The sequence below is a fragment of the Mchenga conophoros genome, linkage group LG6 (assembly GCF_057382185.1).
Source record: "Mchenga conophoros isolate Kocher_MC1m ecotype Shallow Benthic linkage group LG6, M_conophoros_male_GT1.1, whole genome shotgun sequence".
Classification (NCBI taxonomy): domain Eukaryota; kingdom Metazoa; phylum Chordata; class Actinopteri; order Cichliformes; family Cichlidae; genus Mchenga; species Mchenga conophoros.
This window is the reverse complement of record NC_140531.1, coordinates 512331-536640: the sequence shown is the minus strand read 5'-3', so window position 1 is coordinate 536640 and position 24310 is coordinate 512331. Positions and strand designations below refer to the sequence as shown.

Below are 24310 nucleotides of genomic sequence, written 5' to 3'. Positions count from 1 at the left end.
CACGTTAACACGCAGTCACCTCAGAGGGAGCCTGCATACCTGCACGTAAATGGACAAGCGATGTCTGACATGACTCACCTCTTCCACCTTTGCCCCGTGACTAATTTCACGTCTTTATAGGACCTCTGTCTCTCTGTACCCCGGGTGATTTAAGTTGTCTTTCTCTCTGTCTGCAGACCTGAATGAGTGCGGGCTAAAGCCAAGGCCCTGCAAACACAGGTGCATGAACACGTATGGGAGCTACAAGTGTTACTGCCTGAATGGCTACATGCTGATGCCTGACGGGACCTGTGGAAGTAAGCCTGTTTCTCTTGCACACACACACTTTGATTGTTAACACTCTTTGTGTTACAGCCTGAGAGGTGGAAGTTTCCTTTCCCTGTCTGTGTTCTCCTCATGGAGGATTCCTCTTTTCACTGAATGTATCCATCTGTTTCTACAGGACACAGTGTTGATATCATTAAGAAATGTATTTCCCACTCGTACCCCTGACAGCAGCCTCACAATCCTTTGATAGACTGTTTTGATTAAAACACCGTGTTGATCTGCTTCATTATAGTAGCTCTGCAGACTAAAGAACCCCTGTGAAAAACCCTTTGAGGGCTGAAATGAAAAATATGAAAGAAACACAATCTACAGACCCTTGAGTGAATGTGCACATTTTCTTTTAGGTTTTTTTTTTATTGTTTGCCCCGAGGTAGTCCACAGAATGTGAGCTGATGCCTGAACATGTCTCCCTGTAAATTCTGTTTCCCACCTGATAACTATTTTCCCTGCACGTTTCCACTTGAGGACTGTATGACTCCCGATACCTCTTTTTAATTAGTTCTTTTGTACGAGGGGAAAATTCACTCCCCACCTTTTAAAGTCTAAATCGCGTAACACTTGAGGCAATCTGAAATTATCCTAGGTGTTGTTGTCTAATGATAGCATGATGCCGTTAAACACCTTGCTGCTCCTCCTTTCTCCCCTTTGATCAATAGATCACTGTAGCATTTAATCAGCCCGGCCTGCCTCAGTCATCAGACTCTACTCCAGGGTGCCGGCAGCAGCTGAAGTAGCAGTGGCAGCAAAAGCCTCACTTTTAATTTCCTTTTTAGAGACCACTGTTATCAAGACAGGCCGAAGAAAATCTGTTTCATTACGTTATTATTTTTGGAAGTTCTTGATCTGCCCGGCACGTCTCAACAACACTCATGCCTCACGCTGTTGCTTTGATATCGAGGGGGGGAGATGGATTATCAATCTTTGGGTGTAACAAAGGATAAAAGTGGGCAGGGGGAAGATTGCTGGAGCTAAGGTGTGAGCACATGGCAACTGCACAGCAGAGAAGTCTAATAATGGCAGAGTGAGTGCTGTGCCGCTGGCAGCACCCCAGGGTCAAGCTGGCTAATATCAGAAAAGGCAGGCGAGTGGCCTGGCTGTTATAAATTGGCTGGAGGAAAAAGAAGCGCGCGCGCGTGTGTGTGTTGGTGTGGGGAAAGAAAAGTGTAGGTGAGAATGGCATAAACTCTTCTCCCTTTGTACTCCCCAGTGGCACCAGTGTGTGTTAATGTGTGCCGTGTTTCTCTTTTACCCATCAGACGCTCGCACTTGTGGTATGGCCAACTGCCAGTATGGCTGCGAGGTGCTGAAAGGAGAGGTCCGATGTCAGTGTCCGTCGCCGGGGCTACAGCTGGCTCCGGATGGGAGAACCTGTGTGGGTACGTCCCGGTCTTAAAATATCTCCACATGCCTGAAAGCTGAGCTACTCTTATCTGTGAGCGACTTGCAGCGTGTAAATCCTCATAAATATAACTTTTTTTTTGTTTGTGTGTGAGTATGTGTTTGTGTGTTTTTCTCAGCCTTTAAATTTGCTAATCAAAGGCAACTATTTTGGCAAAGGAAGAAAAGAAACTGGCAACACAATTTGCAGTTTAGCCACTCGAACGCAAATCCTCAAAGCAAACAACTCATCAAAGTTGAATTCATCCAAATTGTTTCACAGCGCATCACTTTGATTTCATCGTCGGTCCTTCTCGACCAAGTTGTTTGCTTCCTGTTGCTTTTACAGCAGGAATGCGATCGAGGGAATCCCACATGTCTGCCTTTACTGCCAATTTTATGTGACACTGCTCCTCAGAGGGGTACCTTAACAGATGAGGTGGGCAGTTGAGGCAGTTAACCTGTGTCAGGTTTAAACACAGGGTGTTCACTAGAGGCTCTTCCCCTTTATGCTGCCTTATAGGGCCACTTAACTGCTGGGCAGCTAAAGGGGTGGTTTTCTAAAATAGCACCGACATGAATCATGAAGAATTATGAAGGGGACAGAACCCTTTGCCTACCACAGGTGTTACTACAGTAAACTCTGGACGTGGAGAGTTTTATGGAAGCTGTATAATCATCCTCGTGGACGTGATTCTATGTAGGAACCAGAGACTGAAGTGAAGCATCTGGCAGCTAATGAGGTTAATTAGTAGCATGACTGGATATAAAAAGAGAGGATGAGTCTGTCAGATGTAAAAATGGAGAAGGGTGTGAAAGTCTGAATTTGTAAGTGGTTCAATAAGTTAAGAAGACCCTTTCTTAATGTAAAATTAAAAAATCTGATGTAAGAGAAAAGGTCAAAAATGAACGAAAGGTGCGTGAGCTTCAGGCCCTCAGGCACCACTGCATTAAAAACAGACACTTTTATGCATGGACTCAGGAACAATTCTGAAAAGCATTGTCAGTAAACACAGTTTATCGCTGCCGCCCCAAAATGCAAGTGAAAACTGTAGCATGAAATAAACAACCCTCTGGGCCTGAGCTCATTCAGTGTGGACTGAGGTAAAGAGTAAAAAGTACCCTGTGGTCTGTGGATTCAAAATTTGAGTTTGGAAATGACGTGTCCTCCAGGCTAAGAAGGAAAGCAGTTATGACGGTATGGGGTGTTGGCATTAACGCATATGTCATAAATAACTGAAAAGGCACCATTAATACAGGACACTGTTTTGAAACAATATTATGCCGACATTTGAAGACATTTTTCAGCATGAGGAAAGTGATAAATAAAAATAAATAAATTTCTTATTTCAGCAAGAAAATGCTGAGAAACATTTTGCCAGCAGAAACCCACTGAAAACATTTGGCACATTACTGTATGAAACAAAAAAAAAACCCTAAACAAACAAAGAGGCCTAAATATCAACATCATGAGAAACATCTCACACTAAAAACTACAGTTATGGGTTTTTAATGAGGAAGAGATGATGAAACGCTGTCAGTCAAATCTGTGTTTTTTAAGCACATAACATTCAAAATGAGCGCATATTCTTAAAAAGTCCATTTGATATGTTGTACTTGTACTATATTCAATAAAATATAGCACTGGGATGACTAGAAAATCTTGCATTCCCTTTGTACTACTTCACACAGTGTTGCAACTTTTGTGGAAATGGGATCGTAGCGCACTGCTGCTCATATCTGTAGCTTTCAGAATCAGAATCAGAATCAGAATGGGTTTATTGCCAGATGTTGAGGTTTACAACATTAGGAAATTGCTGCGGTGCTTCAGTGCAGACAATAAGAATTAAAGTGCTATGTAGAAAGAAAGATATGTGCATGAGATATACATGAGATATATACATGAGAATAAGAATTATGAGTGCTACGTAGAAAGATATATACATGAGTGCAGGTGGTGATCAGTGCCAGACATGAAATGATGCAGTGACACAGCGTAGGGTCATGTGTTAGTAGCGGGAACAGTCATGTGGTTATTGTTCATGTGTCCAACAGCAGAGGGGAAGAAACTGTTCTTATGGCGAGAGGTTCTGGTGCGAATGGACCGGAGCCTCCTGCCTGAGGGGAGCAGGTCAAACAGACTGTGTCCAGGGTGAGAAGGGTCAGCTGAGATCCGGGCTGCACGCCGCAGTGTCCTGGAGGTGTACAGGTCCTGCAGAGATGGGAGTCTGCAGCCAATCACCTTCTCAGCAGAGCGCACAACACGCTGCAGTCTCTGTTTGTACCTGATAGTGGCTCCAGCGTACCACACGGTGATGGAGGAGGTGAGGATGGACTCGATGATTGCAGTGTAGAATTGCATCATCGTCCGTGTTGGCAGGTTGAATTTCTTCAGCTGCCTCAGGAAGTACATCCTCTGCTGGGCTTTCTTGATGACGGAGGTGATGGTGGGCTCCCACTTCAGGTCCTGGGTGATGGTGGTACCCAGGAAGCGGAATGAGTCCACAGAGGTGATGGGGGTGTCAGTCAGGATGATGGGGGGGAGTGGGGCTGTGTGCTTCCTGAAGTCCACAATAATCTCCACTGTCTTCTGGGCATTCAGCACCAGGTTGTTGTGGCTGCACCAGGACACCAGACGTTCAACCTCCCTCCTGTAGGCAGACTCATCCCCGTCAGAGATGAGCCCAATAACGGTGGTGTCATCTGCAAACTTGATTAGCTTGACAGACTGGTGGGTGGAGGTGCAGCAGTTGGTGTACAGGGAGAAGAGCAGAGGAGAAAGAACACAGCCCTGAGGGGAGCCGGTGCTGATGGTCCGGGAGTCCGAGACATTCTTCCCCAGCCTCACGTGCTGCTTCCTGTCCGTCAGGAAGTCTTTGCTCTCATACATGTTTCAAAGTGCACGAACGCTGCGATCGGACCATCGTAGTGTGTCGGATGTTTTAGTTGAACTAATTCTCTGTAACCTTAACAGGAATGAGTACAAGTTTGTATGAATGAGTCATTATAAACCATATATATTCATCCCATCGGCCATTCTGGGTTTTTTTAATAATTGGAAGCGACTGAAATGCATGAATTGGTACAAAATGTAAACATAATAGCTCCAGCAGGACTACTGTAGCTGTTTTAGGAAACTCCACATGCTTCAGTGTTTGTTTACTAAAAGTGAATTAGGCCGGGAATCCTTGAAGAAGGATGTCTCACGATTCACTGGATGAAGGTATCGACTTGTTTTTGCTCAGTGACAGAATTTGACTGAAACACCATCTGATTAAAGTCGGCTTCTCACAGAAGCTGTCACTTTCAGCACATTTTAAAACATAAACATTGCTGATATAGAATCTGTGAATGTGAAAATGGGGTAAGCATGATTTGCTTTTTACTCTGTATAAAGGTGCAGTTACTTTGTGATTTCAAATATAATAATCCACGTCTGCCCTTGCTGTGACGGCAGTGATGCATCCACAACTGTTGGCCATTAAGCAGCTCCACTCAAGCAGTTTGGGATTAAGATCCTCGCTGATGAGACCCTCAGCAGTAGTTGTTAATGGGATGGGAAGAGCTCTGCCCACTAACCGCTCTCGCTTGTTTTCCCAGCTGGTCCAGGTGACTTTAGTGTTGTTAAGGTTATTTTAAACAACAGTTTCTGAGCACCTCAGCTGCATTATGCTGCAAATAAATTAAAGATTTTAAGGTGAAGCTTTCAGGCTCCCAGCGTCTAAATATTAATGACCACATGCCTGTAAAGGTGATCAACAGAGACACTTGGAAAAAGTCTTTAAATAATGAAACAAGCTAGTGTGTGTTGTTTTCTGCTCGCTGAGCAGAATGTAAAAGGAGCTTTGTTCATAAATGAATACTAAGCAGGGATGAAGAACATGTGTTCCGGCATGAATAGTAATGTTTAGTTTAGATTCAATTATGCTTTCTAATCTCAAATTTTTTTTAAAATCACGTCGTTTTATTTTGAGTGCACTTCTTATTTAATGCATTATAGACATTTATCTGAGCATTTTCCTCAATTTCTCAATCTTCTTTCTTTTGCAGATGTGGATGAGTGTGCAGCAGGGATAGCAGTGTGTCCCAGGTTCAGGAAATGTATCAACACCTTTGGTAGCTACATCTGCAAATGCCACGAAGGCTTCGACCTGCAATACATCAACGGAAAATACCAGTGCATAGGTACTGTGGCAGCGCCTCTGTTGTGAGGCTTCGACTGGCAATACTCACACAAAGGTCAAAGATGCGCTGAGGTGGCTTGAATTTAAGCCGAGGTACTTTTAGTGATGCGAGTTTTGTTTTTGAACTGCTTATGAAGGAGCCCGATGAAAAGAAAAGAAACACGCATGCAGAGATGAGTAGCAGAAATCCATGTTTGATACTACAATGTGACAAACTTCTGCTTTGCTTTAGTATTTTAATTTAATGCTCTGATGCGGTTTTCAACCAATCTCTCATTTAACAGGCCCGTTGTGATTTTCTATTTGTAGGTTAATTGGTTGTAAAACAATTAGTTTAAAAAACACGATTCAGTGTAACAACTACATCAGTAGATACTTTGCAAAGGGAAAACAATGCAGTAACAAAAAACAGGAAAATTGCATTTTAAAATGTAACTTGTACAAGCAATTAACCATATCTCACATGGTTATGGAGGAGTCTTACCTTTGCAACTCTGGATCGTATTTCCGTTGCATCTTTCAGCTTTAGCTGTCAGACAGATGGCCTCACATTTAACTTTAGAATATTTTGATACACAGAGAAGCTCATGGCCGACTCAATGACTGCAAGGTGCATGGATGCAGTAAGTCCATACTTTCTTTTTCACATGACTGTATTTTTCAACTAAAAGAAAAACAGAGATTAAAAAAACTTAGTAATATGGCAATTTAATAAACTTTTAACTTTCAAAAGGTGGATTTTTAATTGTTAGTATCATGCTCATGAATTCTAACCACCAAAAATGTGAAAAACAAATACAGATTAGCTTCTATTGCAATTCATATCCTATTTTATCTGCTTTTGAATAAAATTATCAAGTTGATTAGATTAAAGAACGGCCAAGAGCAACTTGGCAGGTGCTCTTTAAATGTATAAAAGACACATCTCTGTATCTTGGGGAGGACTTTTACAACAACCTTCGTGGTGATTTTTCCTCCGGTATTCATAAAAGGTCGACTATTATCCACTTAAACTCTTTCACTAACAGTACGACATAAATTTTGAAGCTTCCTTTAAGTGGATGTGAAGCAATTAGCGTTTGATATTCTGCTTTTACGTTTTAAGCTTTCTGCACTTGCACCCAGGAGCTGAATGTTGTTATGCTTCCATTATCTTTCAGATGTGGATGAGTGCTCTTTAGGTCAAAGCCACTGCAGCAGCTTTGCCACCTGCTACAACACGCCGGGCTCATACAAGTGCAAATGCAAAGACGGCTACAGGGGGATGGGCCACGACTGTAAACGTAAGTCCCGAGAGAAAACCGCAGAACTAATATTCAGTTTATCAACAAGGAACAGGGCTTCAGGTTTGTTTTTCTTTTTTCTTTGCCTGTATCTTTAAAAATGTGCTGGGGGGGGGAGCAGGGAGAGAGGGAGAAATAGGCTTGCAAGCACAAAGCTTGGACTGAAATTCCTTTCTTTGTAATAGCTGTCAGTCATTACTTGACTCACCCTGCCCCTTTATCGCATGTTCCCAGATTGACTTGGTTTTTTGACATGCGGCTCGGGTAATAAGGACACAAAGAGGAGTCGTCATCATCTGTGATTTGTTGTGATCTGTTAGTTGGTCTCATTCTGCTTACTGACACAGAGTTCATTACAGTGTGCGTCGGCACTTTTTTACAGCAGCTCAGTAGACAAAGAGTCATTTATTCTCCACAGTTATTTAACCAATGGACGGGCGCAACTCATGTGGCATTCCACAGAGCAAAGTTGGAACCTGCTGCATATACTTCACCCCACCGTCCTGCCCAAAGGGTGTGAGCCGCAAGTGCTCAGGGAGTCACGTTGCAATATCCTATTCATGTATCACATATCAAAGTCGCCTGCAACCTGAAAAGGCAATAACAGAGTTCAAACCTTTTGCCTTTGTCCACTCTCATTCTTTACTCATGAAATCCTTAGGAAACTGCCACTATCTAAGAAAAAAAAAAGAAAGCCAACCCCCCAATCTGTGTCTCTGCTCCTGGACAATGTGTGCAGCCACAAAGGAAAAGGCGGTGTAGCTTTGATGACATGAGCGAGGGTGATCTTCGGGGCACAGCAGCCTGACTTAGTGCAGAAATCATTCCATACACTTCAAGCAGCTCTAGACTTGTGCTGCGAAGCCTCTGGCTATGAGCATACAAAGAATTACTAATCAAGATGACTGCACGGACAGATAAAAAAGACATGATAAGAAAGCAAGATCGATTTTCAAAGAGCAGGAGTTCACTGAACGTGGGCTGTCTTAATGGTTCAGCTTGTGAAGTCCTGTAACTGTGAGTGAATGTGAACTTATGAGCTTCGTTTGCAGCTGTGAGCTTTTGCTTTCAGTGTGATTGGAGACACCCAATTTGTTTTAGAGTGCTAACATTTAGGTAATGGTTATCAGAAGTCTCAGTAGATGAAGTAAAGCCCTCTTCTTCAAAAAAGTGAGGCTAATAATTGCAGTTAGTCTGCAAATGTATGCCTCATTAACTCTTAAGTGCTCATATTTCAGTGCTCCATCTGCATTTTCTCATTATTTCAGCCATCCCTAAAGTGGTTATTGACCCCCCGAGACCAGGCAAAGTGCCTCCAAATCATCACAACCACATCCCAGACTTGGATCAGCAGAGGACCACCACCACTCGCCCACCAGTCACTCCAAAGATCATCTTCCCTAAATTGCCGCCAACCGCTACAACTACAACCAAGGCACCCCGCCCGAGGGTGACCCCATCGCAACACAAGCCGTTGGTCCCCACCCGAAAGCCCTTCATACCCACCCGAAAGCCCTTCATACCCACCCGAAAGCCCTTCATACCCACCCGAAAGCCACCGGTACCCACTCGCAAACCCTACATTCCAAGGCCAGCAGTTCCCACCAGACCACCCTTGCCACTGCCACCGGTCACACCAGTGGACAATACCATCCAGAAGGAGGTCACCAAGCAGAGAGGGGATGTTCACAGTAAGAGGCTTCTTGCTTTACTACGGTGTTGTTTTGTTTCAACAGGTGATTTAAAGCCATTGTGATAGCTTCCTCCCCTTTTCAGATACATACTTATAACTCAAAGTTTTTGAGTCATAAGTATAGATATTGTTTTTTCTTAAGTAAATACACATGAAATATTAAAAAAGCAACAGTTTGATGTGCTTCCTCCAGATGTTTACCGGAGGAAGCCGTAAGCACAAAATTTACATTTTTACCTCGTACAGTTGTTAGCAGGCAGCTGTTTGTTTACACATCTGGCACACAAAGAGCAACATCAGTATTAACTTTAAGTGTGTTTTTCTTTTTATCTGGCAAACAAGTTCAGTGCTCCCAAAATGAAGAAGACATCTGCTTATTAAAATGTCCCCTTTTACACTTCACTATCCAAACATAGTCATAAAACGATTGATGTTGTGTTGTGTGAGGGACACTTTCATCAGGAAATCATGTGACATAAGACATATTTAGATCCAACTGTAGAGTCTTATAAGGTGTTTCTTTGTCTGTTCCACATGCGTCCACTAATCTGTTTTGATGTATATAAGAAAAAAAATCTGGCTCCTGAGCTGCTAAATGCTCTGCAATGTTCAGCAGCGAGCTGCTATTTTGAGTGATTGCTGCTTGTTGCAGGGCAGGTAGTGTACAATGAGTGTTTACAGCTTTTTCACTGAGAACAGCTGCTGTGTCTGGAAAACAAGGCTGACTAGAGGCAGTAAAAGTGAACCAGAACAGTAAAGCTGTGGGCTGCAGAACAAAAACAATGAGCTTAAACACTCCATACAGGTGATGCAGTCTTTCACATAGCAGCTATAGAACTACACGTTGTTCTTATAAATGTATTTTTTGGGGGGATGGAACAGCTTTAACTGCTCTGAACATGTAGGAAAGCCTTGTTTGTTACCTTGGGGTTGTGGCTCAGGACGATTCAACGTGTTCTCCTGCAATTGTAAGGTCAGTGGTTTGATGCCCGGGTTCCTCCTGTCTGTATATTAAAGCACCCTTGGTCAAGATAAGCATTAATCAGTATGTGAGTGCATGAATGTGAGACATGGGGCTCAGACACAGAATAAAGCTCTGTGTGAATATATTGTGTATGATTGGGTACTCTTGTAATGAAAAGTGCTTTGAGTGCTCAGTTCAGAACAGCGCTCTATAAGCACCTGTGCATTTACATTTACAGCTTCAGCTTTGTGATTATGAAATGAACCCTGTTTTCTTTTGGTTTCCTTATAGCTGAACTGTTCATTTACACCATGGGTCTTAATAACATCTGCATGAATTATCGTTTAATTTGTATCACATTTGCTACATCTGGTGTGTTTTTAAAAAAAATTTAATTAGTTTTAGTTTTTGCAGTGTATTGTTTAAAAATGTACTGTGCAATTTATTTATTTTTTTCAGGGGGGAAAATTACACTGATGATGTAGATGTCTCAAAAACTCAAAACTCTAAAACAAAAACTCACGTATCAAATGCGACAAAAACTCACGTATCAAATGCGACAAAAACTCACGTATCAAATGCGATCCACTTGGCATTAAGGGGTTAAGTTGTTGCATTCGCACATCCAGATTTCATATATTACCATAAACAGCAGCTGGCAGCTGGTGTATAAAGTTCATCTTCCAGCTTTGTTAGCTCAGATATGTCAGCAAATTTGAATCTCAAAGTTTCCATTTGCAAAGTCTTCAAAATGGTTCAACTCAAAACTCAGAGGTCACTTTCAAGACCAGTTAAGATACACTGGAGCGGGAGTTTGTTACCCACTGTTTCCCCCCCTTCCCACATTTTGGACAATGTGCCATATTTTGACTAGTTCTGCGGGACATGCACTTTTACGCAGTCTGTATGAAGAAAACACTTCTTATTATAGTCAGAAGAAGAAGGTAAAGTTAAAAGTCCCCAAAAAAGTCACAAACTTTGTAGATTTTCTTGAATATGACAGAAGGTGCTGCAAAAAAAGCGGTTTTGTCTGTTTTTGTTAAAGGTAGTTTGCCATTTCCCACAGGCGGAAGATATGTTGTGTGGTGACGCAGGCTGTGTGGGTCATAATTGGATAAAAATTGCTTAAAGTGTCATCCTATCTATAGATACATCCAAACAGAAGAGCTGCTGAAATAACAGTGAAATAAAAGAGAACACAGGAGTATATAAAGACTATTGCACGAGTCTATAAGAACAAACTGAAGCTTCCTTTTATGATCACTGTATATTTGTCCTGTATTTGCTAAATGACAACCCAGTGACCTGCGCAGTTTAGTGTATTTTTGGTTTAAAATTGGATATGAACATTTCAGAAAACCTCTCAGTGTTGTTGACGTGTCCCACTTTGTCCCACACAAACACAGTGTTTGCTCCACATTCACTTTATTGGGATCTGGTCACCTTAATGTGTTTTCCAGCTAGCCTGTAGTGGCAGCCAGTTTTCAGTTTTAAAGAAATCCCCTGCCTCATCTTCAACAGTCAAACTACATGCCACTTGCTTTTTTTCTTGAGTAAACAGTTTATAATTTCTGGGAAAAGAAGATCGATAAAACGCACTACACACCAGAGGTAAAATATGTAAATTTGATTCTGGCACGAACGCTCCCTTTAAGTCTCCTATATAGGCGAATTCACAGTGATTTCCATTTGAATAGAGCTACACCCACCTTCAAAATGCAGCTATTGTATGGAAATAATGTCCAATTTTTTTTGCAAGAAAATGAAGTATTATGAGCTCAGTGTCACAAAGCTGTACAGTGAGAGAAGGAATGTCTTTCTCTTCTCAAGGTAATTATCTTTTTGGCTTCAAGTGACAAACACAAACTTAGCCAGACCGTTTGTTATTCACATGTCACGCAGTGCTCTCGGCCAAGCATCAAACTCTGACACCAATTACCTTCAAAATGAATCGCATTCTCAATCAAACCAAATAACAGAATGAATTATAAATAATGTTAGGTGGTAAGACTGCTTTTTTTTGGCTTTAACAAAGGAGCTAATCAGGCCAATCGTGTGCTGCACCTTTTCAGAACTGTGAATTGTTTCTTAATGAGAAAACTCGCCCACTGTTAAGTCTGAAATATGCAGTTCAGGGCTGAAATCACGATCCTCGTTTTTATGTAACAGATGAAACGGGCGGTTTTCTCTCTCGAGCTACATGATAGGGCTGGTTGGAATTTTGTATTTTGTTGACAGTGCTCAGTAAATCCAACGATAAGACAAAAAAAGCAGCAACGAGTTGATCCCACTAACAAATACTGTCTGTGTATCAAAGACCCGATAAAGCTTATTTCCAAGAAGTGTCTCTCTTTTGGCGTTTTGCTTGCTTGTAGCCACAGCAAATTACAGTGTTTACTGAAAACTCGGCATTAAGCTGTTCTCCCTCAAAAATATGTATGCCGAGAAACTAAGTACAGAATAAGAGGTGAGATACTGTGGTTCCTATTCACCTTGCCAGATGGCATCACATAATTAGAAAAAGGGAAGAGGAGAGAAGATTACCTTAACACCTGTCTGCCCTGCTTGAGGGAGACATCAATCTAATAGTCCGCACTACGGCAGAGCAGCTCTAGAAATCAGAGCTTGCCGAGGATGGCTTGAATCAGATGAGAGAGAGAGGGAAGGAGGGGAGGAGAGACATCACTGAGTGATTATTCAAATAATTAGACGGAAATAGGGATGAAAATGAAGAAGAGCCCCGTGGCGTGAAGAATACTTCAGCTGCTTCTCGAGTGCAGGTGTGCGTTTCAGTCGGAACTAATTCAAAGGTTTTCACAGATTCCTTTGGGTCTTGACCCGTGAAGTGAGCGGAACCCGTTTTTGAAAACCTCGTCTCTATAACCTTTTAATCATTAAGGAAAAATGTGAAAGCTGTGATCACCTCACAGTAAGATAAGGAGCAGAGGCTGAGATGAAGTGATACGCTTATCTGAATTGTGCATTTTTGTTATCGACGTGTGTTAGAAGCGGAATGTAAAAGAAAAAAAATGACAGTGTCTTTGGTTTTTACTATAACGACAGCTTGTCCTGCGTAGCATCTCTGCTGTTTGCTTGGCAAAACACCATGAAGTCGGCTTCCAGCCAAATAATGATGATAATGCTACACAAATGCCTATAAAACAACAAATTGTTATGACTCTGTCTGGATAAGGTTTAAAGACATAGTGCCAGAACTGCCAATTAGTAAGCTTTTGAAATGCTAATAGTCACATTTGTTTAACTACAGAGAGAGGCAGGCTAGCTGTGTCTCGCTGCTTCCCCCTCTTCATGTTAATGTTGTTGCCTGCCACTTCTACCTCCATCGAAGTCAGCAAGAACTCCAATAAACATATTTTGCAGAATATAAACATGCCGTGAATTGTGTCAGGAATTCTTGTAAATTAGGCTTAAATAAGGCTCTTAATCTCTGAATGCAAGCTGCAGAGATGTGAGGCTTTCACTGAGCGACAGTGATGGATGGATGATGAAGTGCGATGTTTAACCTGCCGGTTAAAAGATGCAGCTACACGGTGTCTAGAAAGGAATAAGTACACTGCACTTGTCTCTAAACCTTAAACTCTTTCTTTCTTTACTTTTTGCTCGGCAATTGGGCAGAATATAGAATATCAACTCTGCAGCTTTTACTACCAAATAACTGGCTTGAAACACACACACACACACACAAACACGCACACACACACAAGGTCAAGAGTCAAACATCACAGCATATTTCAAATTATTGTTTACATGTTTTTCTCCCCCCCTCTACCCCACATTACAAAGACATCCTTAGTTGTTAGATAGATAGATAGATAGATAGATAGATAGATAGATAGATAGACCGGGACTCTGGGTAGTTGAGTCTAATGGGGCGATCGTGGCTCAAGAGTTGGGCGTTCGCCTTGTAATCGGAAGGTTGCCGGTTCGAGCCCCGGCTTGGACAGTCTCGGTCGTTGTGTCCTTGGGCAAGACACTTCACCCGTTGCCTACTGGTGGTGGTCAGAGGGCCCGGTGGCGCCAGTGTCCGGCAGCCTCGCCTCTGTCAGTGCGCCCCAGGGTGGCTGTGGCTCCAATGTAGCTTGCCATCACCAGTGTGTGAATGTGTGTGTGAATGGGTGGATGACTGGATATGTAAAGCGCTTTGGGGTCCTTAGGGACTAGTAAAGCGCTAAATAAATACAGGCCATTTACCATTTACCATAATATGCAGCTTCTGGGTTTTTTGCAGTTTCTCTTAGAACTGCACAATCTGACCTTGGAGTGAATTTGCTTGGACGTCCACTCCCAGGAAGACTGGGAGAGTCTTGAGTTTTATTCACAAATGTTTTCCTTTGTGAGTAATCTTCTTCTGACCATTCTCAGATTAATGGAGAGCAACAGTTGCTTCTCTAAGGTCATTGCTGTGGTCTTTTCTCCTTGCTCACACTTGCTCATGATGAATTAATTAAGCGCATTTGAGTAGCAGGACCGAGCTGCTACTTTACCCTCCTAATTCCTCTGGAAGCAGTAGGAGCGTGATATGTTAAACCTTAGAGCTGAAAGACAATGCCCTTTCTTTTTTACATCACTCATAGGTATATACTCTACAACCAAATTCATAGGGATGCTTGTTCCTTAAAAGCACAGACACACAGAGAGACCTGGATTAATTAATTATTCAATTAAATTTTATTTATATAGCGCCAAATCACAACAAAAGTCACCTCAAGGCGCTTCATAGATAAAGAGAAAAACCCAACAATCATATGACCCCCTATGAGCAAGCACTTTGGCGACAGTGGGAAGGAAAAACTCCCTTTTAACAGGAAGAAACCTCCAGCAGAACCAGGCTCAGGGAGGGGCGGCCATCTGCTGCGACCGGTTGGGGTGAGAGAAGGAAGACAGGATAAAAGACATGCTGTGGAAGAGAGACAGATTAATAAAAGATATGATTCAATGCAGAGAGGTCTATTAATACATAGTGAGTGAGAAAGGTGACTGGAAAGGAAAAACTCAATGCATCATGGGTATCCCCCGGCAGCCTACGTCTATTGCAGCATAACTAAGGGAGGATTCAGGGTCACCTGGTCCAGCCCTAACTATATGCTTTAGCAAAAAGGAAAGTTTTAAGCCTAATCTTGAAAGTAGAGATAGTGTCTGTCTCCCGAATCCAAACTGGAAGCTGGTTCCACAGAAGAGGGGCCTGAAAACTGAAGGCTCTGCCTCCCATTCTACTTTTAAATACTCTAGGAACAACAAGTAAGCCTGCAGAGCGAGAGCGAAGTGCTCTAATAGGGTGATATGGTACTACAAGCTCATTAAGATAAGATGGGGCCTGATTATTTAAGACCTTGTATGTGAGGAGCAGGATTTTGAATTCAATTCTGGATTTAACAGGAAGCCAATGAAGGGAAGCCAAAACAGGAGAAATCTGCTCTCTCTTTCTAGTCCCTGTCAGGACTCTTGCTGCAGCATTTTGGATTAGCTGAAGGCTTTTCAGTGAGTTTTTTGGACATCCTGATAATAATGAATTACAGTAGTCCAGCCTGGAAGTAATAAATGCATGAACTAGTTTTTCAGCGTCGCTCTGAGACAGGATGCCTGGGATTGCTCGAGAGACTGGTGTGTTTATGTGTGTGTGATCTCCACACTCTCAGATTCCTACGACTGACAGACTACATCACAGTCTGCCAGGTGGTCGTGACCCAGCATGTGCAGGAGCCCTTTCAGTGTAGAGTGGGAAGGGGCACACATTAAGGACTCTGGGGGGGGGGGCTTGACAGTTCAAGTGCAGGTTACAGTTCATTCATAGCAAACGCACACGAAGCAGCCTGGAGGGCTAAGAATATTTTAATTGATAATTTGTCTCATTAAATTCCACTGACAAGTGCAAACCCAGTATATATCAAAATAAGGATGTCTCTGTACTTTATATATTTTTGACATTTTCAACCATTTTCAAAAGGCATTTTAAAATCAGACAGTGATCATTCTAACAGAACAAAAAGGTCAAAACATTGCTCACTAAAAAAAACATGGGTTTTTTTTCTCCGGCGCACACTTGACCTTTAATGACTCGGCTCAGTCTGTGATATTTTGGTCAGGGTGACACCATCGGACAAGGAAAGAGGCTATTTAAGGAGAGGCACACCTAGCAGCTTCGTGTACTGAAGCTGCTAGGTGTGCAGCCGTAACATTTGCTCAGATGTTGCATCAGATGAGCCATCTTCCTTTTCCTCTTTATGACTCACATTAGAGCTCTAGTGTTGCTACAGGTTTTTCTCAGGTATTCCAGTCTCTGGAGTCTTGCCTGTTATTAATTGTTACTGACATTGGTTATGGAGGTGCTAAGCCATGACATTGATTTCGCCGTGTAAAATCTTTGAGTAATGAAACAAAGGGATATAACAGCCACAGGCAGACGTTAGTGAACAAACATAATACCTTTGTTAATCCTTTATCTAAGCCTTTGTCTCTGTTTCTCTGTCTCTTTCCTCTCAGTCCCCCGGAACCCCAGTGGCAACACAGTCCTCGACATCGACTTTGACATTGAGCTCGGCAACACGGCAGACGAAGCCAAGGATGACCCAGGTAAACAAAACACATTTGACAGAGACAATCAGCAAGAGCCCCGCTCATTGAGCTCGAATGATGATGGACGAGCCGCATTTACCGTGACCAAAATGAAACTGACAATCATCTCCCGCAGTGCTGCTGCAGAGGGTGAAGGTATTACAGTGACCAGATGTGTTTTGATAGGGCCTTCACCAGGGGGTGACACATGACATCTGGTCGTTTCGGTTTAAATAATGGCTCGCAGCCCAGAAAGCGGTGCAAGACTTTTCCCACTTTTTGCATTACGCCAGCTTGATTGCTTGACTGCTTGAATGATGAATTGACCATTTTGAAGCACATCACAGCTTCGCCCAAAACCTTCGTAATACTTGAGTTATTAAGGAGGTTCCCACAACAACAAGCTTTTGTGAGGAGATGGCTTCTCCTGTCATGTTTGCTCAATGTGATTTATTGATGTCAATGGTATGCAGCAAAGATTGCCTAATGATTTAGTTGTGTGTTTATTGTGGTTTGGGTGTATCATTTGATACGCCGTGTCACAGGCACAGAGCGTTTTCATTGGCTCAGAAAATGAACTGGCATTTTTTTTTTCTTTCTTCTTGGAAATTCTGTTTCAGGGACAAAATGATGGATGTTATTTTCATCGAACCAATTTGTACCGCAGCGCCTGCATGCTACAGCAGCTGCTTTGCCTGTGTTGCCTTAATGTTATTGTCTGGGCATCATCACTGGGATCTTAGAAATCATCAGTCACTGAATATTACAGCTGTGTTGTAACCACGATGTATTTTAATTACAATGCAAGGCATGCAAACAGTAGTCTTTGTGTTCACTTACAAACACAATGACATCAGCAGTTCCTGCAGCTCATGTAAATATTTATGATATTTTTCTCTTATTTTTATAGATGAATGCACTTCTGCTCGTAATTTGTGCAGCTCCATTTCCAATTCATTTTTCTCCAGTGCATCAGATCTCTTCAGAGAGATTACAACATTACAACAAATGTTTACGCTTTTATTGTATCATCTTGTTCATCAGAAGAAGCTTCGCCAGTCCTCTCGCTCCTGGGGAAGTTAGAGGCAAAAAAAAGCAAGGTTACTGTGAAGCATTACAAAGAGCAGACTGACGCCTCGTGCAAGTGTGTGCATTCTCCACTTCTCTGAAAAGTGTGTGTTTTTTTTCTTCTATTCAGAGTCGGGGTATCTGAGCTGCTCCTTTGATGATGGTCTTTGCGGCTGGATCAGGGACAAAGACGGGGACCTGCACTGGGAGACGACGCCTGATCCATCAGGTAATTGAAGGGCAACTTGATTCTCCTCAGTCACACGTTTGTAATACGGCAAAGTGTTTGTTTTATTGGCAGGAACTAGAAATAACACAAGCCGTGCTGCTTCACACGCGCAAACTCACACTCTGGCAATCTAAGTAGCTTCTACTCAATTACAGGTCAAGGTGAAATCACTCCAGGGAAGTCGTTTGTCTCCTCTGGAGATTAGCGCTTCACTCTGCAAAGCGATGCAAATGAGAAGTAGATTACGTGACCCATCAGGGATACCTGTGGCTCACATTAAATAGGAATACAACACCGTTACTTTGTGGGTTCAGACGAGGAGAAGACATAGTGAATTATGTTAAGAGGACTCTCTACGGGTAGTGAGAAGGCTTAAAGGTGCAGTGTACTGGAACTGTTTAATTAGGTTTGGTTTCCTTTGGCAAATCGTTTAGTCTTGCAGTTATTAGTGTTTTCAGACATTCTGAATGAGGCCTCATTTCAGCTAAAGTCCGAGCTCCTTCACAAAGGCAATAAAGGTTTTTTCTTTCCCCAGACCTATAAGATCCCTGACCAATCATTTAGAATGAATCATAAGCTAAGTGCTGACTTAGAGAAATTCCTTTTAATGGACAACATTTCAATTTGCAGTAACCTCTCTGTGCTACTAATGTTAATCAGAACACTTAAATAATCGCTTAGCTATACTGTACATATATGTGTGCGTGTGTGTGTGTCTGCCTAGTTTTTTGCAAAATCCCCAGTGTGTTATGAAGCATGTAAATATTTACTGTTCATCCCTTTAAGTACTTTGATCGACAGCCACGGGCAAACACTCATGCCCATTAGAGGATTGGCATAGATTTGGAGAGCGCTCATAATTTATGCAGAAAGCTTCTGTGTGCCTGCAGATACTTAATACACCCCCTGCAGTTAACACCAGCCATACATGCTGTATAAGCAAAATACATCAGCATTAATCAGCTAATACTCAGAGGCTCTATCGCCTTTAAATTTTTAAAACTGTAGCTCAACTATCACTAACTAATGCATAAATTAAAATCTCCAAAATACATCTAGTTGCCAGGGCCACTACATGTATTTTGAGGGAAAGAAACATAAATGGGTCAAGGGTTTGTCTAGTATCTATATACTGTATATGTATTTTGGAGATTTTGATGCACAGAAACATAAGTATCAGTTATGTTTATATACCATGTTTGTTTTAAATGATAAATTAACCACAATTACAGGAAAACAAAAACAAGTACACTACAAAAACATGACAGCATTGCACAGTTGATGCAGTTTTTTGGCTACACATCGATGATGTGAATCTCTTGTTCCAACACATCCCAAAGGTGCTCTATTGGATCGAGATCAGGTGACTGTAGAGGCCATTTGAGTACAGTGAACTCAATGTCATGTTCAAAAAACAGAAATCATTTGAGCTTCGTGACATGGCGTGTTTCACTGCAGGGCAACCTGCACGTGGTGAATAAAGCCTTGACTGATTGATTGACTGTTGGAAGCAGACATTAGAAGATGAGCACATTGTAGTCACAGACATGGTCAGCAACAATATGCAGGAAGCCTGAGGCTCATGGTGTTACCAGAAACTGTCCCTCAGACCATCACACCATCACACCGAGCCTGAACCATTGATACAACACAGCATCCATGCTTTCATGTTTGAAAGCATGGATGGATGTTCAGCCAAATTCTGACATTATCGTCTAAATCAGCGGTCCCCAACCTTTTTTGCGCCACGGACCGGTTTATGCCCGACAATATTTTCACGGACCGGCCTTTAAGGTGTCGCGGATAAATACAACAAAATAAAACTAGTACCGGTACCGAAAAAAAGAAGATTTATTCATAACACACGTGAAAAGACCAAGGAAAACCGTGTTAACGATTAAAAACGATAACAAAATAACACTGAAAACCAATAAAAACCCTGAAAACTATACATTTCACACCTGAGCCTCAACTCTCGCGGCCCGGTACCAAACGACTCACTGACCGGTACCAGTCCGAGGCCCGGGGGTCGGGGACCGCTGGTCTAAATGTCACAGCAGAAATGGAGAGTTAAGCGACATTTTTCCAGTCTTCTATTGTCCAATTCGAATGAGCCCTTGGGAATTGTAGCCTCGGTTTCCTGTAGTACATCTACTTCAATGTTCCACATGTTGTGCGTTCAGAGATGACCTTTGCGTTATTTTGATATGACTTGAGTTGCTATACCGTCTGAGTCTGGCCATTCTCATGTCATCTATGACATCAATAGAGCTTTACTTTACACAGAGAACTGCCACTCTCATGTGTTTTGATTTTATTCAGACCATTCTCTGTAAACCCGAGAGATGGTTGTGGAGAAATATCCCAGTACAGTAAATCACATGCAGCCAAGAGCAGCAAATATGGCATCAACAAAATGCCTCGTTTAAAATCACTTAAATCTCATTTCTTCCTCATTCTGATCCTCAGTTTTTTTTTATTGTTTTTTTTATTATTGAACTTTTAATTGCAAAGCAGGAAAACAGCAGTCACCAGCATATACATATACAGGACAAAGATGCATCTACATGTATAGCAGGACCTGGGAGGTAGAAAGAAAAACCCAACAGCAATAGTAATAGACAATGAAAAAGGTTAACAATTGTCCCTTTGTTGCCAGGCTAAATCCCGTAAGCCCGATTTCAACCTCTGAGCAGAAGGAGTGTCCAGATGGGCCAAAAAAGGGTCCCATGTGCGATAGAAAAGGAAAGGTTTGTCCTTAAGTGCTGTAGAGAAGGCTTCCATTGGCACAATACATATCACAGACTGTAGCCACTGGTTGACAGATGGAGCCTTATCAGAAAACCATAATGCACTTTCAAGCGTAGTGTAGCAGTATGTGAAGGAGATCTTTGCTAATCATATAGTCCTAACAAGCAAGTCCTTGGACCCAGATTCTGATCCTCAGTTTGAACTTCAGCAGATCATATTGACTATGTCTACATGCCTTAAAGCACTGAGTCACTGCCATTGATTGGTTGATTAGATATTTGTGTTAACAAGCAGTTTCGAAAGTGTACCTATTGAATTGGCTGGTGTGTATATTTCTTTTTACTATTCTTCAAGTGACAGCAATAAAGTGACAGGAAAACACAATGTGGCTTTCTAGAAACCACTAGGGAAACATTGTCATCAGAAGTTTGCATCGGGATTCTAGAAAATAACGCCAATAAAAATGTTTTTAAATGACAGGTATGTGTGATGGTATACATGGTGAAATAGAAACCAGTTTCTGTGGCAGTAAAAATGCACATGCATCCCAAAAACAAAGGAAAGAGAGTTTTGTCCATTTTTTTGGTCATTTTAGTTCTTCTGGTCTGTTTCAACAAATTTTCTCTCAGATCTGTCTTTCAACTTTGTTTGGCTCAATTGAAGTGCATTCAAACCAAATCCCTGATTCTTGCTTATATATTTTTCTGCACTGTGTACAGACTGATGGTGATATAGGTGATAAACAACATGACATTTAGAAAAAAAACGGCAAAGCCACAAACATTGATTATTTTATTAAGTAGTTTCAGAGTACAGCCTTCTCACAGAAAGCTCATGCAGCTTAATCTTATCAACACAACTCAGTCTTTACTTCTTTTTTTTTTTTGTGAAAATTTAGATTACCATGTCATCACTGACTTAAAATCTGTGACTTGCATCCGCAGGTGGACGCTACCTAACGATACCCGAAGCAGGAAACAAGAGGACTGGACGAGGAGCGCGGCTGGTCCTCCCCCTTATCCCTCCCTGGAATGACGGCAATCTGTGCTTGTCATTCCGGCACAAGCTGGCAGGTCACCATGTGGGAATGCTCCAAGTGTTTGTGAAGAAGGGAAAGCAGTACAGTCCAGCAGTCTGGGGTCGAACAGGTGGAAATGGCTGGAGACACACCCAGATCACATTATGGGGCACAGGCCTGGAAAGTGTAAGTATAACAATAAATATAAAAAAATAATGAGTCTCTCATAAAGTAAAAATATTTAAACATCTAACATCATTTAATGTTCATACTTTATGTTCCTGTTCCTATGTAAGAATACCTCAGTGTGCCTCATTTTACTGCTGTTCATCAGGTGATCCTGAAGGGGGAGCGCGGGCGAGGCAGGAGCGGAGAGATGGCCGTGGACGACATAACCTTGAGGAAAGGCTCCTGCACAGAGGAGCACAATCTGAGGAGACTTTGACTGACAGAACAGGGCGAGGCAGAAAGAAAACAAGAGAGAAACTCATCTCAAAGAGAACGGACTCTGTTGTGACCCCCCCTCTCCCCGCTCTCTCTCTCTCTGCCTGGGCACTCACAGATCCCTCCCTAAACCCCTCAGCCGTCGTGTAAACAAAATCCCCCCAAATCATGCGTCTGCAGAACAGTGGGTTTCTCTCACTCGGCTGTCCGTTAATAAAAGGACCGAACCTGTTCTCGTGGGTGGATCCCAGCAGCACATCCCCAGTCCTCTCAGCTTCCATCTCACTCCATCACCTTATTACTCTAAAGTGTGCATGTACCTACTCACCATGGAAATGTCCTCCACCTAACAGCACTGGCAGCCTTCCAGCTGCACCGCTGACAGGCCCACGCTCACTTCATTTCTTCCCGGAGAGAGGATTGTTCCTTTATTTAGGGAGCCCGCTTTTGCTTCGCTTTGATCCTTTAACCACAAGCCATTGCTTTTTTAGTTGCTTAATGGTGAAAACATGTGGCCAGGGGTGCATTTTGTGACTGTTTTGATCAGAAAAAAAGAAGAAGAAACAAGCGGTAGATTTCTTTTGGTTGGAGATTTAAAAAATGTACATAAAATACAAATTTTATTTGTCAAAATTGAATTGGTTCTAATGCAGATTTCTTTCAATCTGATATAGGCCCACAGCATAACACCAAAAGTCAGTTTACCGCTAATTTTGCTGGTCAAATGTGAGTTGTTTTTCGTTTTAATTACCGGCTACTGTTCTATAGCACAGCTTTGTCTGAAAGGTCCTTTTTCTTGCCACAGCATTTCAAAGACCTGCTTGGTCGCAGAAAGTTCAGATATTTAGCATCTTTTCTATCGTGTTATTGCCTGTTGAGGTTGGTAAAACTCTGCGATCATGTTCTTCAGATACTTGAAACGTGTAAAACAGAATCATTGTACAATTTTCGAGTCAACCGAAAAGTTACTTTTTATTATACACTTTGTGCTTTGTTATATTAAGTGCAGTTTGTTATAAAGATGATGACACCAACACCTTTTTAGGTTTTCACAAATTGTATTATTGTAAATGTAGTTGTGTGTACATACTCTAAACAATCCCATTTGTTGTGTGATTTATATGTTATGTAAATTCATACGTAGATATTGATTGGATTTCAGCTGGTTGATATTTCAACTTTTAAGGAAAGAACGTGTACACAGATCAAAACCTTGTGTAGTGCAAGGCTGTTTAAAGTGTCCAAAAATGTGTCTTCATATGGTATAAAGCTCTGTTTGTAACTTGCTAAGCACATAGTTGCATATTGTATGATGTGATAATGAAGGGCATTGTAAAGGTTTTCTGTGTGCATGGTTGCATTCACCAAATTCAGAATTATCCAGACCAGTATGTAAATAAAAAAAACATTTGAATGGTGTGTTTACAAAAAAACAACAAAAAAACAAAATTGGCTTACTTCCAAAGACGGACATGCTAGGTGATTGGTGATTCTAAATTAGCTGTAGGTATGGATGTGTGAGACAAATAAAGGTTTTACAGTGCAATCAATAAAGTTCTGAATGTGTGTGTGGGCGAGCATTTGGGTTGTGAATGTGGCTTGTATTGTAAAATCCTTTGTGTGGTCTGAACACAAAAACACAATATTGTTTAAGCCAGTTAATTTACATTTCCAGTCCACCTAGCCCCACAATCCTTACAAAACATGGTAAAATGTTAATATTTGGAAGAAAAAAAAAAACACGATTTAGCCCTCTGGCTTCCACCCAGGAAGGATAAGTAGAGGCTCAGAAATTACAACATGTTGGAAATATCAAAAACTGCAGATCCAGAAATGCCTGCTGTTTCCAAAAGTGAGTCAAAGACATCAGTGTTAAAATGCAACTTTACAGCCTTTAAAAAAAGACTTTGGTGTCAGCAGCTAATTTACACCTTCATCGCATATCAAAGGGTGTTGAGGGTGTATTTTTTTAACACACAAAAAGTTCTGGAAAATCATTGGTGACATAGTCACTTTGATTAAGAGGTAAGTGCTGAACACCGAACACCAGCTGTAATTGCTTCATTCAGCTGTGTTTCAGCTCCTTTAATTGTTTTATTTATATAGCACCAAATCACAACAGCAGTTGCCTTAAGGCACTTTATTTTGCAAGGGAAAGACCCTACAATTACACAGAGAAACCCCAACAATCAAAGGATCCCCGTGAGCAAGCATTTGACAGTGGGAAGAGCGAACTGCCTTTTAGAAGAAGAAACCTCCAGCAGAACCAGGGAGAGTCAGCCATCTGCTGTTGGGTATGAAGGAAAGGAATTTGGACAAAAGACATGGTGTGTAAGAAAACTTTAGATTAATAATAACCAATAATTAATGCAGATGTGTGTATGGTGAATGAAAAAAAG

The 24310-nt window shown here is 41.8% G+C and overlaps 1 protein-coding gene across 3 annotated transcripts in view; it reads left to right on the top strand.

Annotated features, from left to right (window-relative positions):
- npnta (nephronectin a) overlaps positions 1-23465 on the top strand; it is a 46855-nt gene extending 23390 nt beyond the window's left edge. For all 3 annotated transcript variants that reach the window (XM_085275725.1, XM_085275726.1, XM_085275727.1), the window contains 9 exons: positions 177-296; positions 1584-1703; positions 5755-5889; positions 7049-7171; positions 8440-8862; positions 16330-16419; positions 17600-17698; positions 21394-21653; positions 21802-23465. In XM_085275725.1, the coding sequence (XP_085131851.1) occupies positions 177-296; positions 1584-1703; positions 5755-5889; positions 7049-7171; positions 8440-8862; positions 16330-16419; positions 17600-17698; positions 21394-21653; positions 21802-21912 (1481 nt within the window). In that variant the 3' untranslated portion in view covers positions 21913-23465. The remainder of the gene's footprint in view (positions 1-176; positions 297-1583; positions 1704-5754; positions 5890-7048; positions 7172-8439; positions 8863-16329; positions 16420-17599; positions 17699-21393; positions 21654-21801) is intronic.
- The last annotated feature ends 845 nt before the right edge of the window (positions 23466-24310 follow it).